Genomic DNA, 13640 nt, shown 5'->3' with positions numbered 1-13640 from the left:
AGCCAATGAAGGGAGCGTAGCAGTGGACTAATACACTGTACTAATGCAATGCTCTCATGACCTGAAGGACTTCACAAAATGATTTTACGTACTTCTATTAAAAGCTTTTTTCAGCTGATAAACTTTACCGTGTAAAATTTGTGTGACAGTTATTAGTAGTGCTTCATATTTTGTTATATGCAGCTATTTGAGTTGTGATGTAGAGCTTCAATAAGTTAGCCTTGGAACAGAAAGTAACGTTTCATTGTTCAAGTAACACGTCAGGCTTTGGATTTAGCATCCATATAAGCAATGAAGAAAATGACATTGGTGTATCCCTAGGACAAACATAAGTGCAATAGGTCAGCAATATAAAACTGTTCATTTTTTATTTAAACAAGACCTCAAATTAGATTACTCCTCAACATGACAAACAGAGGGAAACAAGAATTTATGAATATCTTAATTGGCTGGTACACTAACTGCTTTTGAATGCATTAGCCTATTTCATATGAGAATTAACAAAAAGATTTAAAAAAATATAGAAAACGACAGTGGCATGTCAGAGCAATGAGCTGTTTTCAAAAAACACTTCTTTCTCAACCTCAGAGCTTTTGAATATTACAAGAATACAGACTGCAAACCAAACATTAAATTGTTCCATTTTTATAGCGAATCCGGAGATTCTATACTTGTAACTAAATTCCACTTCATGTGAAATTAATATAAATACCTTAAAATATAAGAAAATTGACTGAATCTAAGGGTGCAGTCATGTAATTAGTGACAGCACTAACTCTTAGCCACCTCAGAAGTAAGGAGAGTCAACTCCACTGGGGACATGGAAATTCTGTCTATGCAGGTCCAGAACAGTCTCTCTCCACTTTCCTCCTTAGCAGCAGCAGCAGCTCCAGATTAGATCTAAATACAGGGCAGAGAAGATGCATGAGAACAGAAAACAGAAAACCATTTCATGTTTATTATATGTTTTTGTTATGGGGAAAAAAGGTACTTCAATTTCAGGTGTTTAAGTGGACAGATTTCTCAAAATCTGAATCTGGGTTTGCACTTACATCATCAATGTCCTCGTCATCGTCACCAATGTCATCAAACTGAATCTCGTCATCGTCACCAGGTCCAAAGGTGTCTGTCTCATTGATTTTGGCTGTGAACAATAATACCTCGTAAGCAACAGCGCAATAAATTTCTAACATGCTAGATCATACTACTTATTGCAGGGTATTATTTATTGTACTGATGCTGACTATTACTTATTGTTGTCTGAGATAGAGCTTATGTATTTTCAACTTCTAGGCATCAGCACTGATCCCTGTATTTCAACAGCATTTCTAGTTCATTGGTATCTTGGACTAACCTAGTGTACTGGTTAGGATATATGCTATGAGTAAATGACAAAGCATTTTTGTAAATCGCTGTGGATTAGAGTGTCTGTCGAATGCCGTAAAATGTAAATGTTAATGTTAAAATGAAATGTACAACAAGAACTATACACACCATGCTCTGGAAGCTCTCCATAAGCTTTCAGGCTCCGAGCCTCATCAGCATTGTACTTTAAAATAACATCTGCCTTGTTGTCCTGTTATTCAGGGGTAAAAGACAATTTTTATTTATGGAAAAAAAAATAAATAAATACAATTTTTGGTGCCGGTGGCAATTTTGCTTTTTGTTTCAGTGATTGCATATGCACTTGCTGAATACTCCCAGAAATCATGAAAATGATAATCTATGTGATTATGGTATTCCGTGGCAATCAAATTTCGAGTCTGGTAAATTTAAACAGCTCTGTGTGTTCCTGCTGTACATCTTTGATACACACCTGATAATCCCTCAGTCCTATGAGTATAATGTCTGACGTGTTAATCCAGACCTGCAGAGAGGGAGGGATGAAAAGGAAAACAAACAGAATAATATGAAGTGACAACCATACAACGGTTAAGATGACAAACTCTTAGTTTAATGTCATTTTTAGAAAACAACTCAGTAGTTGAATTAAGCACCTGTGATTTCAGATTAATTGGCTCATGACCACCAATTCACCCACTCATTTGAACCAATCCGCATGACACAGTACAAATAGACGAACAGGCCACTTGACAATATGCTGACATAATGCTGAACAAGCAGAGCCAGCTAAGCAGATGACGTGAACAGTACCTTTTTCCGGAGTTTTCCTCGGATGTGACAAAGCCGTTTGATGCCATCAAAGCACATAGCCTCCAGCCTTCCATTCCCCAGCATCTTTATTACCTGTGCATATTCTGCAAAGCATACTTAGGTTAGTCAAACTGAAAATTTAAATGCACTGGTGGTGCATCCAAGCCAATCACAAAAAAAAAATATATATAAGTTTGAATTATGTGACCTACCTTGACCATCTTCTTTAAACACCAGCTCCCTCTTCTCGGATTCATTCTCATTCTTACCACGTCGCCTATTCTTTCCTCCTTTACCTGAAGACAGAGCAAATACAAAAGTTATTAAAAGATTTAGAGCAGTTAATACTCTCCGTTGTATTATCCGCTCAGAAACCGACTGACACCTATGTCGATATTTATACTTTAGCTAGTCAGCTATCTATTAGCGAACAGCCGGACATATTCCCTAATATCATATTTTATATCATGTTTAGTAGTACTGATCGTCAGAAGTGCATATCAGGCCGGTAAGAGTCTATGTAGCTAACTGGCTGTGCAGTTGGCGAATATGGAATCCATACGCAAATCCTCGTTAGTTACCCAAGCTACGTTTCTTTGTAGTAGCACTACCAGCTACATCCAGAGATAATACCATGTACGTTAGCTAGCTATATATGACGATGTACTGAGAATCGCATTAAATGCACACCAAGTCCGACAGCCTGCTAACCTAGCTAAAAATATCTCATAAACACATCGGCAGGCAGCTAGCGAGATAGTAACAACAGATCCTGATTATGTAGATCGAAGCTAATGTTAGTTAGTTAGCTAACCGTAGCTAGCTTGTTTGCTAGCTAAATCAAAAGTTTGCTTTTTTAACATTGCAACTTTTGAAAATGACTTTACCCTTGTTTTTTGGCATATTATATAAACCGGTCTGTTAACTTTCGTAACACGTCCAGGAGTGCTTAGGCTTTTAAATCTTGAGATAACAAATTGACTTGTACACAGTAGTACTGATCGCCAGCTACAATCCACCCAAGCAAAAACCTCGCTGAACGTAATGCAAAATACGCATGTGCATGGTATTACATTCAAAACGACCTGAACTTTATTGACATTGATAGTTTTATGGTTCTGTCAGGATCAGTTATACATGGAAATATCAATTGATTGGTTTTAAATGTTATTTAAATGAATTTTACTTATCTCTGTGTGTTTCTAAGTAGTTCACAACATATCCAATTTTATACAAAATGTTCGGGTCCAAAAAGTGTCCTCCTTGCCAGTAGGCGGCGACAATAATGCAAGTGGTGTCATGCAAATCAGACAGCGTTCAGTGAGGTAGGTAGAAATCAACATCACTCAGAGCAAGTCCTTAAAAACATGTAAAAATATAGTTATATGAATATTTAGAGGCATGTGAAGAGACTATGCGAGCAAATTAGGTAACCCCTCGAAAAGCCAGATAATCACCGAAGGATAAAAGTTGAAGTTACCAATATCTATCAGTAAATGTTTTCTTTGTAAAGCTAACAGGCTACATTGCTAGCTTTTAGCTACCTTTGCTAACAAGTTTTTAATCGTGCATTAATGGTGAGCTGAAGTTAGCCTCTTAGCATCCTAATTTAAACAAAGAAGAGAAAAAAATCCCGTTGTTATTATGATACACAAATGTGTGATTACTGGCTGCCCTAACAGTTCGGACACGATAATTCATTATATTTTACCCGAAGAGCCGAATAGACGAAGATTATGGCTACAGTTTATTGAGCGAAGTAAACATGGCGGAGAAAGCGTTCCTATTTCATGCAGAGTGTGTGGCGACCATTTCTCCGAAGAGAGCTTCACACAAGTGGATCTGGGTTTTACCACGCAGCTTATATTAAACGTTGATGCAGTTCCTTCGATTTATCCGGGGGATCGTATATCAAAAGATGGAAATGAAGCACTGGTGAGTTTAGTAACATTTACAGTCGATTAAGGAAATGGTATGTGCACTTTTGCTTTTATAATAAAGATATGCATTCCCAAAAAACCCATATTAGATCACTTTAACCTCTTCAGTATTTTAGAAATTTTACAACTACATGCCTAGGAATGTGTTTTATTTAGTATCACTGTATCTCTTTCCTTGTGGCAGGTGGCAGAGGAAGATAATAATGTGGAGGAGACTTGCAATATTACAATAAGTGGCACAGTCTCTTTAGCGTGTGTCAAGGAAGAGCCTACAGAATGTGAGGTGACCCCCATCAGGAAGCTCTTAGAAGAGAGCAAATCCGTATCATATCATTTCCTGCATGTCAAGCAAGAAAAAAATGAGTGCACCCTCTCTCCAGAAACCTGCATACAGGGAAGTGATCAGCCTCAGATCATTCAAAGTGAAGGTATCAAAAGTGAGATTGGCTGTAGTGACTTGGACATAGAATCTAAAGATGACAAAGAAAAACCCTTCAGCTGCTCGCACTGTGGTGAAAAGTTCCGTAATAAAGGTGTTCTCATGCAGCATGAAAGCAATCACATCAAGGAAGGAAAGATCCGTACTTACCACTGTTCCCAATGTGGGAAGAGCTTTGCACTCCGAGCTTTTCTGAAAGCTCACCAGAAGCTCCATGAGAATGTGGAGTCCACTTTAATGCACAGCTGCACACTCTGTCCTCGTAGATTCCGCTATAAGGGCTCACTAGCGGCCCATATGAGACATCACACGTCCCAGGTGACATATAACTGCCCAGTCTGTGAGGAAGCCTATCAGCTCAAGGCAGCACTTTGTCAACACATTAGAACGTCCCACTCCGGAAGCAGACTGCAGTGCCGCATCTGTGATAAAGGTTTCTTAAGACTTGAAGCCTTTTTAAAACACACAGACAGGCATGTGGTAGTAACCCCATACTACTGCAGCACTTGCAAAGTGTATCAGCTCACAGAGCGTGGGTATCTGTGCCACAAGCGAATACACGAGCAGAAGCAGCTCCTGATGCTGAGCGCTCAGAAGGGCCCTGCCTTTGCAGTGGACAGCCAAGCTAATGCAGAGGAAAAAGCTCCAGCAGAAGTGCTGGAACCCAGCACCTGAGTCTGGGGAGGCACCAGTGGACATGGAAGACAATGGAGGCACAAGCTAACAGGAAGGGGAACCACAGCTGTCACTCAGTGCAGAGTTATTACTTGAGTTTGAGGAATCTGGGAAAGAAGCTCATTGTTCCAGATGTAGATTTCTCAGTGGCCTCATATGAGATGTGTCTTTCTGATACCAGTGAAGACTGTGTTATTGGGGACTGAGAAAGGCCATTTAGCCTATCTGAGACAAGACTCAAGCGCTTAATGGCCGATTTAGAATTAGTGACTTACCTATGGATTAACTAATACACATAATTGAGGAAATGTATTCAAGTTGTCTTTAATTTGTGATTTTCTAGTTTACTGTATTTGAAAAGTAATATGTGCAACAATCATATGGTATATAATAGTATGAGTTGCATATATTTCTAGATTAGTAGTTAAATGGTGATTTTTAAAAACTTACTAGCTCTAACCTTGTTATTGTCATTGCTTTGAAGATTCTTGTACAAAATGGTTTTATTTTGGAGTAGTAACCCCTTTTAAAGTGTAATTGCTTGCACAACTACTAAAAGTACAAACTGGAAGCTTTACTATAATAAGTCCACCTGGTAAGATGCATTAAAAAGGCTTAAATTAAGTAGATATTGTTCTTTACCACAGAATGCCATGATTTATATTGGCATTATTACTGTAACCTCTAGAAACAATAACTGATGTAAGAGTAGCATTTTATACTTTCAGCCTGCAAATTTTGTTCTTAGACGTAATATACATTGGTCTTTAGTACTTCTAAGTACTGTAAGTTTTTTTGTATAATGTGAGAATACAGTTTAATGCTAAAATATCAATCACAATATTCCTCATAAAAATGTAAAACTTTACTACACTTAAAAAGAGATCAGTATAGCAGCTTGCCAGACACAGAAAGCAGCAGTAACATTTTCCAGCACTGTTCCAATTTAAAGAGACAAAAGATTATTGAGAAATCAAAAACATTTTCATCTTAAACTTGAGTAAAATAACAAAACAGACCTCTCAGAATTGAGGGGGGGGGGGGCACCTTCAAACATGCTTACATATGTTGAGTGGACACACTATCTTACCATGTGCTAAAATAATTTAAAGCAACTATCCCATGCATTTATAAAAATAAACTGAATGCCAGGAGTCGTCCTTCAAACCCACATAACATTTCCTCTGAGGAGCTGACTTCATAGCTCTAATTTCACAAACTGGGGGGGGGGGGGGGGGGTGTTAAAAAAAGAATATTGTGTGCTTTTCTTACTTTTTTTAAAAAAATTTTTTATGCTGCATTGCTTTTTATAAACCTGAGTTCTCTGGGTATTTACATTTCTGTGCTGTCTAGTATGTGTGGCGCGCTGCTGGTTCTTTGTGCTCCAAACCTCTTTCACACGGTTGGTCTGCAAAGCTGAGCTTGTAAGGCTAGGCCAAACCTGTCTTGGGTGATGAATGCACATGCAGCAGGGCTTTCATTTATCACATCCCAGTCTCATGTGTCCCACTCACTACCCCAGAGGTGTCTAGTTCAATTTCAGAAAATAAAAGTCCTCTCAAAGATTTTGTTCCAAATATCTCGCTTTGCAAATTAACTCAAGACAGTAGCCAGTATTAATTAGGGGGTGGGGAAATACTATTAAGTAATGCAAATTTATGGCATGACTTTTTGAAAATGAATTTATACACCTCTTTGCCACAAATTAATGTTTTAACCTTATTAAACTTTTCCCTCACCTCTATTCATAGGGCGTACTCTTCTTAAGACCACTGTATTATAGGCCCCATGGACGCCTCCGTGATGTCAGCCAGCCAATGGAAAAAAAGAGAAGTGCAGTGATGGACACGAATTTCAAAGCCTTAGAAAATGCTAAGGCCAGTGCTCCAAGGGCTGGGACAATAAACATCTAGTATCACACTTATGAACCCAGACAAGTTCAGTTTGAAACTACTGATTTGGCGAGGCTTCTTTCAGAAGTGGAAAGTTCATATTTTAGGTATCTGATGGCATTTCTTAATACAACTGTTTTCTTACAACTCACAGTCTTAATACAATAATGTCTTGCTCTATCAGCATTATAAAAAGATATGCTAGTACAGTATTTTACAAGTTTATATGCATTTATGATAGTGTCTTGTTTCCCAAAAGATATTCCACAGAATGTTCGAGATGCTTTGCTTGTGCCAAGTCCTGAGACACCAGTGATCGTACAAGCAAAATATGTTGTTGGTCTTCTTATAATAAGCAGACTAGGAAGAATTGGATTGTCCACCAGGGGTCAGTTGAGTCCGTGCTTAGCATATGAGCCCTGGACACAGCTGGGCTGGAGAGGCAAGCTCCGGTAAAGGGCAGGCGAATGGGTGAGTGGGCAGTTGAGTGGCTGGGCACAAAGCCGCCACCTGGCGCCACATCAGTGGTTGGAAGTGGAGGGCAGCGGCTCAGAGAGCTGTGGAGGTCAGTTTCTTTACTCCCCGGCGCTGAGCAAGAGTGGAGCAGCCTACAGGTTCCAGCACAGGGGGGACATTCCTGTTCAGGGCCAAGTATGTAGCAGCCATGGCACCCTGCAGGTGGAGAGAGATGGTGTCACACAAGGCTAAGGGTCACTTCACTTTTAGATTTTTTTTAAGCACGTGAAGATGATATTCTGTATACCAAAAATGCTGAGGGGGCTTGCAAGCGAAATTAAAAATTAACAGGGTGGACAGCACAATACCTTAACGAGATGAGGAGCATCGTGTCTGTTGAGCTGGTATTTGGGAAGCTGTTCTTTGTGAATGATCCAGGGATGCCTTAGCACTTGTGCTGCTGTTAATCTCTGATGAGGATCTACATGCAACATTTTCGATACCAGGTCCTGTGGGTGATATTAACATACATTAAAAGTGCCATTAGCAGCAAGTTCTCAGCTGCTGCATTTTAGATTAACTGCAGTTGAACACAAATTTAACAGGTTCAGGTTCAGCAACCTTGCTCTGAAAATTAATGTCATAATCTGCAATTTGCCTAAAAAGAATAGTTTAGTTAAAATACATTTTTACACATTTCCCCCCTTACTCCATATGGTGATAAGCAAGGCTATGAGACTAACAAGGAAGAGCTTGCTTCCACCAACAGCTCCGTGCAAACTGCATACTACCAATTGGCAGTGCATGCTGAATTCATGACATACATTGCCTCAAACCATGACAAATTGTTGAGGAATCTCAAATAGACATGTTTTTGACAATGTGACATGCTGTTATAAAATGCACAAAAATAAAATCACCTAACATGAAGTAGGAGCCATCTTGAAGCTGGAATTTTGTCCATACTTAGAATTTTGGCCATACATAGTAAACCGTATGTCACACAGTGTCAGAAATTCACACAAGGCTATTTGGGATTACTTCTTTGATAAAAGATTGTTTTGTATTGTTAACACATCTACTGATATCATGTGTCCCTGAAAATATTTTTGGAAGCTTTATTTTTTATTTTATAAATAATTTTGCTAGAAAAGGTTTTTAAATAACAGCAGAGCCACCTTGGCCTCAGATGAGACAGAGTTCCAGTATCCCCCTGTAAGCGAAAATTTCCCACTGCCAATCCTAGCCAAGATCTCTTCCGGTGTGTCTTCAGGGCCATTGGCGAACGGAGTGAACCTGTAAAATAGCTCATTGTCAGCTGAACGCCATTCAACATTTCCAAACTTAAAACAGTAGCACCAGAGTTTAATTGGTTCTTAATGCCACACTTCTGGTTTTACCCTGTGAGCATTGTGTATAGAAGGACACCTAGGCTCCAGATATCACAAGCAGCATCATAACCCTGCTTCTTCAGCACCTGAAGAGTAAAATAATACCTCTTAGTTTGACAGCTAACACCTGCAAAAGCCTGACTTGAATATGAGGGCCAGTAATGTGTACCTCTGGGGCCACAAAGTTGGCAGTGTAGCAAGGGGTCATCAACAGGCCATTCTCTGCCCTCAGCTGTTTGGCAAACCCAAAGTCACAGATCCGGATGGACTCTGGGTTGCCTGACTCATCTACATAGAGAATGTTACTGGGCTTCAAATCTCTATGGACCACCTGAGGAGTAGAACATGGAGCAGGAATGTGACATAAGGTGATAAATATTTAGGGTTCTCAAACACATTTTATTAGGTTGTCATTACGGGTGTGTTAACGGGACAAAAGGCCCAAAGTGAGTATCACTATGAACTGGTCTTAATCACATTTCAGACTCACTACTGTGTTAGAGGTTAGCTGGTTCTCGTGACTTGCTTCTTTTAAACAGGTAACGGCTCTGACATCAGAACTCAGTATTTCCACATTCCACCATGTTCAAATGCTCCAGGTGCAGTACATGCATTTCTGTACATAATGCTCCTGTAGGTAAAGTCCTTTGCAATACTGGGGTGTATGTATGTATGTATACATGTATACCCCTTGTCCATGCAGATACTCCACAGTCTTTGTGATGGTGTAGAGGACAGAGCTGGCCTCCCGTTCTGAGAAGAACTTCTGTCTGAGGATCTTATCCAGCAGTTCCCCTCCCTTCAGGAGCTCGGTCACCAGGTAGACTGAGCGGCCATCATCATATACCTGCATATTGCATCACGCACAGACAAAAAAAAGAAAAGAAAAAAAAAAAAAAAACGAAAGGGAGAAGAGTTTGAAAACCTTTTCTTAACACACTTGGTCCCGTTATACTGTCTCCAACGCTGTTCCATCCAGGGATACATACATGCTCTGAATCAGAATGCTGGAGGTGTATCTAGGCCATTACATTTGCTTAGCAATGGTAATAACTCTTCCATCCTACGATTCATCATCTGTATCTCTGCTTACCTATATTGTTTATTTGGGAAATGTGCATTAATAAAACCTGTAATGTAAACCAGAATGCAGCTCATCTGAACATGACCTTGAGGGTACACAAGCAACAATAAAATGCAAATCACAATTATCTTATCCTTTGCTAAAGTACAGAACTCTGTTACACAATGCTTAACATGAATCAAAATTTATATAAATGCTAATTAATTAATATATTTGGATGTACATGTTCTACAAGGACAACAATTGCTGGAGCAAATTATAGGATATTTTTGCTCCACAAATTCTTTTTGCACAAGAATCCCGTCTGGGGGGACCCACGTCATCTTATTATAAAGCATATAGCATCGACTCTCTAATAATGTAATTGTATTTACAGGAAAGATAAACACAGAATGCTTTCTAGAATCTTTTACATGAGAGGACGTATTGGTTTTTTTCTCCCCCTCTTAGGCCTGATGGTGAAAACTCTTACATCTTTTAAGGTGATGATGTTGGGATGCTGGCCATAGCGCAGAAGGATTTCCACCTCCTCTGTTGGGTCTCTCTTGGCTTTGTTGATGATCTGGTTGTGGAGTGCAATGTGTAAATGGTTACTATATTCGAATGAAAAAAGAAAACAACTACAGTCAGTGCATTTATTTGTGTTGCTCAGGGAAACAGTCACCTTGACAGCATACTCCATGGCAGTGCTTTTGTGAATGCAGCGCTTGCAGATGGAGTAGGAGCCGATACCGATATCCTCCCTCACCTCATACGAGTCTCCGAACTGAGTGGTGTTTCTGTGGAGCTGCTGTATTGGACAAAAAATGGACAGTAAACGGGGTGTGAGAGTCATCTGCACAGCCACTGTCTGCTCTGTTTGTACAGAGCCTCTCACAAGAGATAATGGAGCTAAGCACAGGGTCAGGCTACAAAAGCTCAGTGAGAAAATGGAGAAGGTAGTGATGGCAATATAAACTTCCTGAGACAAAACAAGGAAAAGCTGAAGACTCAAAAAGGGGAGCCTGTTGTATAGTGTGTGGGTGTGTGCGTGTGTATACCTGAACTATGGTGCTCATGTTGCTCTGCAGTGGCTGAGTCTCCTCCTCTGAGCTGATGGCCACAAAGCTGAAACCTCTGAAGAGCTGATGGGCATTGGCACTAGGGGGCACACCTGGTGAATCTAAACACACACCAGCACATCCCAGTGAGCTCTAAATTAAACATCCTGTTTGACAACATAAGTATCTTAGTTTATGAGTAATTAAGTTAATGTGATCTGTTCTGTTATCCATTTGTCTAAAGTAAAATGTTAAGAGCTCCCTGTTTGCCATGTCAGACCTAGTGGAAAAAGATACTTTTAAAGGATAAGTGGTTGCTCAGTTGTAGAACCTTTGGGAGTTTTAGCTGTGAATTCTGGGTCAAAGTAGAACGTGTCGTCCGGTCTCCCAGAGGCCGGTTTGAAGGGAGGGTGAATCTCTCTTCTAAATAATTTCTTGTGACAAAGAAGAGATGATACACATTAAATTCAACTTGCAGTGGTGGCATTACTTGACAAGTTACTCCAATCTTATGGATCAATTATATGCACACACACTCATACACTTACATTCCAGTCAATGGAAGCATAAAATTGGTGTCTCTTTATTTCCTCAACCCCATCTGGACCTGCACCTGCACAAACAATATTTGACGGTTTCAGCCACAGTGTAACACAGATGTTAACATTTAATATGTGCAAGTTAACATTTAATAACGGAATCATGGAGAGTATGCCCATTGGTCTAAGCGTGCGATGTACGTGCTGTTCTGCTTACCCAGCCTGTTGGAGGGGTTGCGTTTGAACAGGTTGCGGAGAAGGCTCTGTGCCTCTGAGCTGAGGAATGGAGGCATGCCCAGCTTGGCTCTACAGATGGTGAGAGGTCAGGCCAGAGTACAGCAGGGCAGGCGAGAAGAGAAAGATTTTAAGAAAGTCACTTATTACCTCCTGTTGCTCAGAATGAGTCAATAAGAGCATGCAGAGGAATCAATAAGACGGAACAGATCAAGTGACCTCCTGCCAACCCAGTCAGTTGCACTTCTTTTGTTAAAAAAATATAGATCAGTGACAACAATAAAAAACAAAAAACCCCAAAAGCATTCTGCACCCAGAGGAAGTGCTGGTCTCTAGTGCTCTAGTGTGGAGCAGAGAGCTCCTGCATTACAATGCTAGGCAGCCCGGTGCTTATGAGTCTAACCACAGCTCTCCTCTCCCCATGCTGCATCAACCCCTCTACTGGGGCACTCATCAGCATTTACCCTACAGAATGTCAGCAGTTACTGTACAGAAAGTATTACTCACTGTGAGCTTATTCTAGCTATCACAGGAGCTAAATCGGGCGCTTGGACTGGCTTTAAGCATGTTGCAGGTGTAAGTGTAGGTCACTCGCAGGTTGAGCTGAACCGTGGCCACATCCCTCCATTACTGCAAGGCTTACTGGTCCACAACAGGCTTTCAGTTGGTTTCTGAAGCCCAGTCGCTTAAACTTAGTGATTTGAATGCAATACAGGCCAAAACTTCCCTTTGGCAGTGAAGACAGAGCCTCAGAACTCACTTCAGAATCATGGTCATGGTTTCCTTGCGGTCCTTGCCTTGGAAGGGCAGTGTGCCGGTTAACATTTCATACTGGAGACAGAGAAGCAAAGCAATGGCTTGTGAAGAGCACACTGAAAGCCTGCAGGGTTTCTAGAGCCAGCGGAACAAAGGGTCTACAAAAACGGAAGAGCCAGGCCAGGAAGCCGCACCCCTTACCATTAGCACGCCGTATGACCACCAGTCAGCACTGTGGGTGTGTCCCCTGCGGTTGACCACTTCAGGAGCCATATACTCCACCGTCCCACAAAAAGAGTAGGCTTTGTTCTCATGATCGATCGACTCTTTACTGAGTCCAAAGTCTAAAAATCACAGTACAGGTAGGAAAAAACCTTGATTTATGCTTGTTGGTTTTCATTTACATGTCTTCACAGGATATATTACCTTAGAAAACATACTGGGACTCTCTCTAACTGCAGATAATATGAACTTTTTTTTTTTTTTTTAACTAAAGTTTGTTGGTTAGAATTTCCTACTCATTAACAAAGGAGTGGATGACTATACAACCTTATATTATCAGAACTTGGTGGAGAGCCTTCAACAACACATTAACAAAGTTATAAAGCCCAAAGGTTGACCTACGAGGAATTATGCAGTGAAAACAAGGTGCTGTTGGATTCCTATCATCCTACTGTTTTTGGTATGACAATATGTTGAATTACAGTTGCACCATAAGTCCAGGTTTTAAGACTCTTAAGTGAGGTCATGAAAGCAGCTGTGTGCCAGCCCATAGCTGCAGGGTCGCCTGCAACGCGGCAGGCATCCAGCAGAGCGGCGCCAAGTGGGCCCAGGGCCATGCCCCCAGGAGTGCAGGTGCAGAGGGCAGAATTACCCACCCGTCAGCTTGATGTGCCCATCCTCATCCAGCAGGATGCTGAAATCATAGAAATTTTCACAGCATCAGAAGGCCTGTCACCACACACACACACACACACACACACACACAAACACACACACACAACAATCCATTTATATCTAGGGAGCAGTAATTCTGCAAT

The 13640-nt window shown here is 40.7% G+C and overlaps 3 protein-coding genes across 4 annotated transcripts in view; 1 reads left to right on the top strand and 2 right to left on the bottom strand.

The window, feature by feature from the left end:
- Positions 1–351: 351 nt before the first annotated feature.
- Positions 352–3222, bottom strand: eif1axb (eukaryotic translation initiation factor 1A X-linked b). Its single transcript, XM_027004392.3, has 7 exons — positions 3042–3222; positions 2367–2450; positions 2155–2258; positions 1817–1867; positions 1495–1576; positions 1053–1144; positions 352–900 (listed from the first exon to the last, which is right to left on the bottom strand). The coding sequence occupies exons 1-7, from the start codon at positions 3055–3057 to the stop codon at positions 895–897; spliced, it is 435 nt and encodes a 144-aa protein (XP_026860193.1). The 5' UTR covers positions 3058–3222; the 3' UTR covers positions 352–894.
- Positions 3223–3292: 70 nt separating this feature from the next.
- Positions 3293–6254, top strand: si:dkey-226l10.6 (uncharacterized). Its single transcript, XM_027004404.3, has 2 exons — positions 3293–4089; positions 4279–6254. The coding sequence occupies exons 1-2, from the start codon at positions 3799–3801 to the stop codon at positions 5206–5208; spliced, it is 1221 nt and encodes a 406-aa protein (XP_026860205.2). The 5' UTR covers positions 3293–3798; the 3' UTR covers positions 5209–6254.
- A 1260-nt stretch (positions 6255–7514) lies between these two features.
- The window catches only part of rps6ka3b (ribosomal protein S6 kinase, polypeptide 3b), a 25143-nt gene continuing 19017 nt past the window's right edge, over positions 7515–13640 (bottom strand). For both annotated transcript variants that reach the window (XM_027004410.3, XM_035526087.2), the window contains 15 exons: positions 13479–13516; positions 12802–12944; positions 12605–12675; positions 11828–11916; positions 11620–11684; positions 11403–11505; positions 11072–11193; positions 10696–10821; positions 10504–10593; positions 9636–9794; positions 9117–9278; positions 8957–9033; positions 8735–8852; positions 7925–8065; positions 7515–7772 (listed from right to left, as the gene is read on the bottom strand). In XM_027004410.3, coding sequence (XP_026860211.2) covers positions 7650–7772; positions 7925–8065; positions 8735–8852; positions 8957–9033; positions 9117–9278; positions 9636–9794; positions 10504–10593; positions 10696–10821; positions 11072–11193; positions 11403–11505; positions 11620–11684; positions 11828–11916; positions 12605–12675; positions 12802–12944; positions 13479–13516 — 1627 coding nt within the window. In that variant the 3' untranslated portion in view covers positions 7515–7649. The remainder of the gene's footprint in view (positions 7773–7924; positions 8066–8734; positions 8853–8956; positions 9034–9116; positions 9279–9635; positions 9795–10503; positions 10594–10695; positions 10822–11071; positions 11194–11402; positions 11506–11619; positions 11685–11827; positions 11917–12604; positions 12676–12801; positions 12945–13478; positions 13517–13640) is intronic.

Source organism: Electrophorus electricus, chromosome 1 (assembly GCF_041902795.1).
Source record: "Electrophorus electricus isolate QZ-2024a chromosome 1, ASM4190279v1, whole genome shotgun sequence".
NCBI classification, from domain to species: Eukaryota; Metazoa; Chordata; class Actinopteri; order Gymnotiformes; family Gymnotidae; genus Electrophorus; species Electrophorus electricus.
The sequence above is the reverse complement of the archived record's forward strand: the minus strand, read 5'-3'. Positions and strand labels throughout refer to the sequence as shown.

Excerpts from the sequence above, each read along its gene's own strand:
- eif1axb (XM_027004392.3), bottom strand. Across the intron at positions 1,868-2,154 it reads GAGGAAAACTCCGGAAAAAG|GTCTGGATTAACACGTCAGA; the intron begins GTACTGTTCACG and ends CCCTCTCTGCAG. Across the intron at positions 1,145-1,494 it reads TGGAGAGCTTCCAGAGCATG|CCAAAATCAATGAGACAGAC; the intron begins GTGTGTATAGTT and ends TATTGTTCACAG.
- si:dkey-226l10.6 (XM_027004404.3), top strand. The coding sequence starts at position 3,799 with ATGATACACAAATGTGTGATTACTGGCTGCCCTAACAGTTCGGACACG. Across the intron at positions 4,090-4,278 it reads AAGATGGAAATGAAGCACTG|GTGGCAGAGGAAGATAATAA; the intron begins GTGAGTTTAGTA and ends TCCTTGTGGCAG.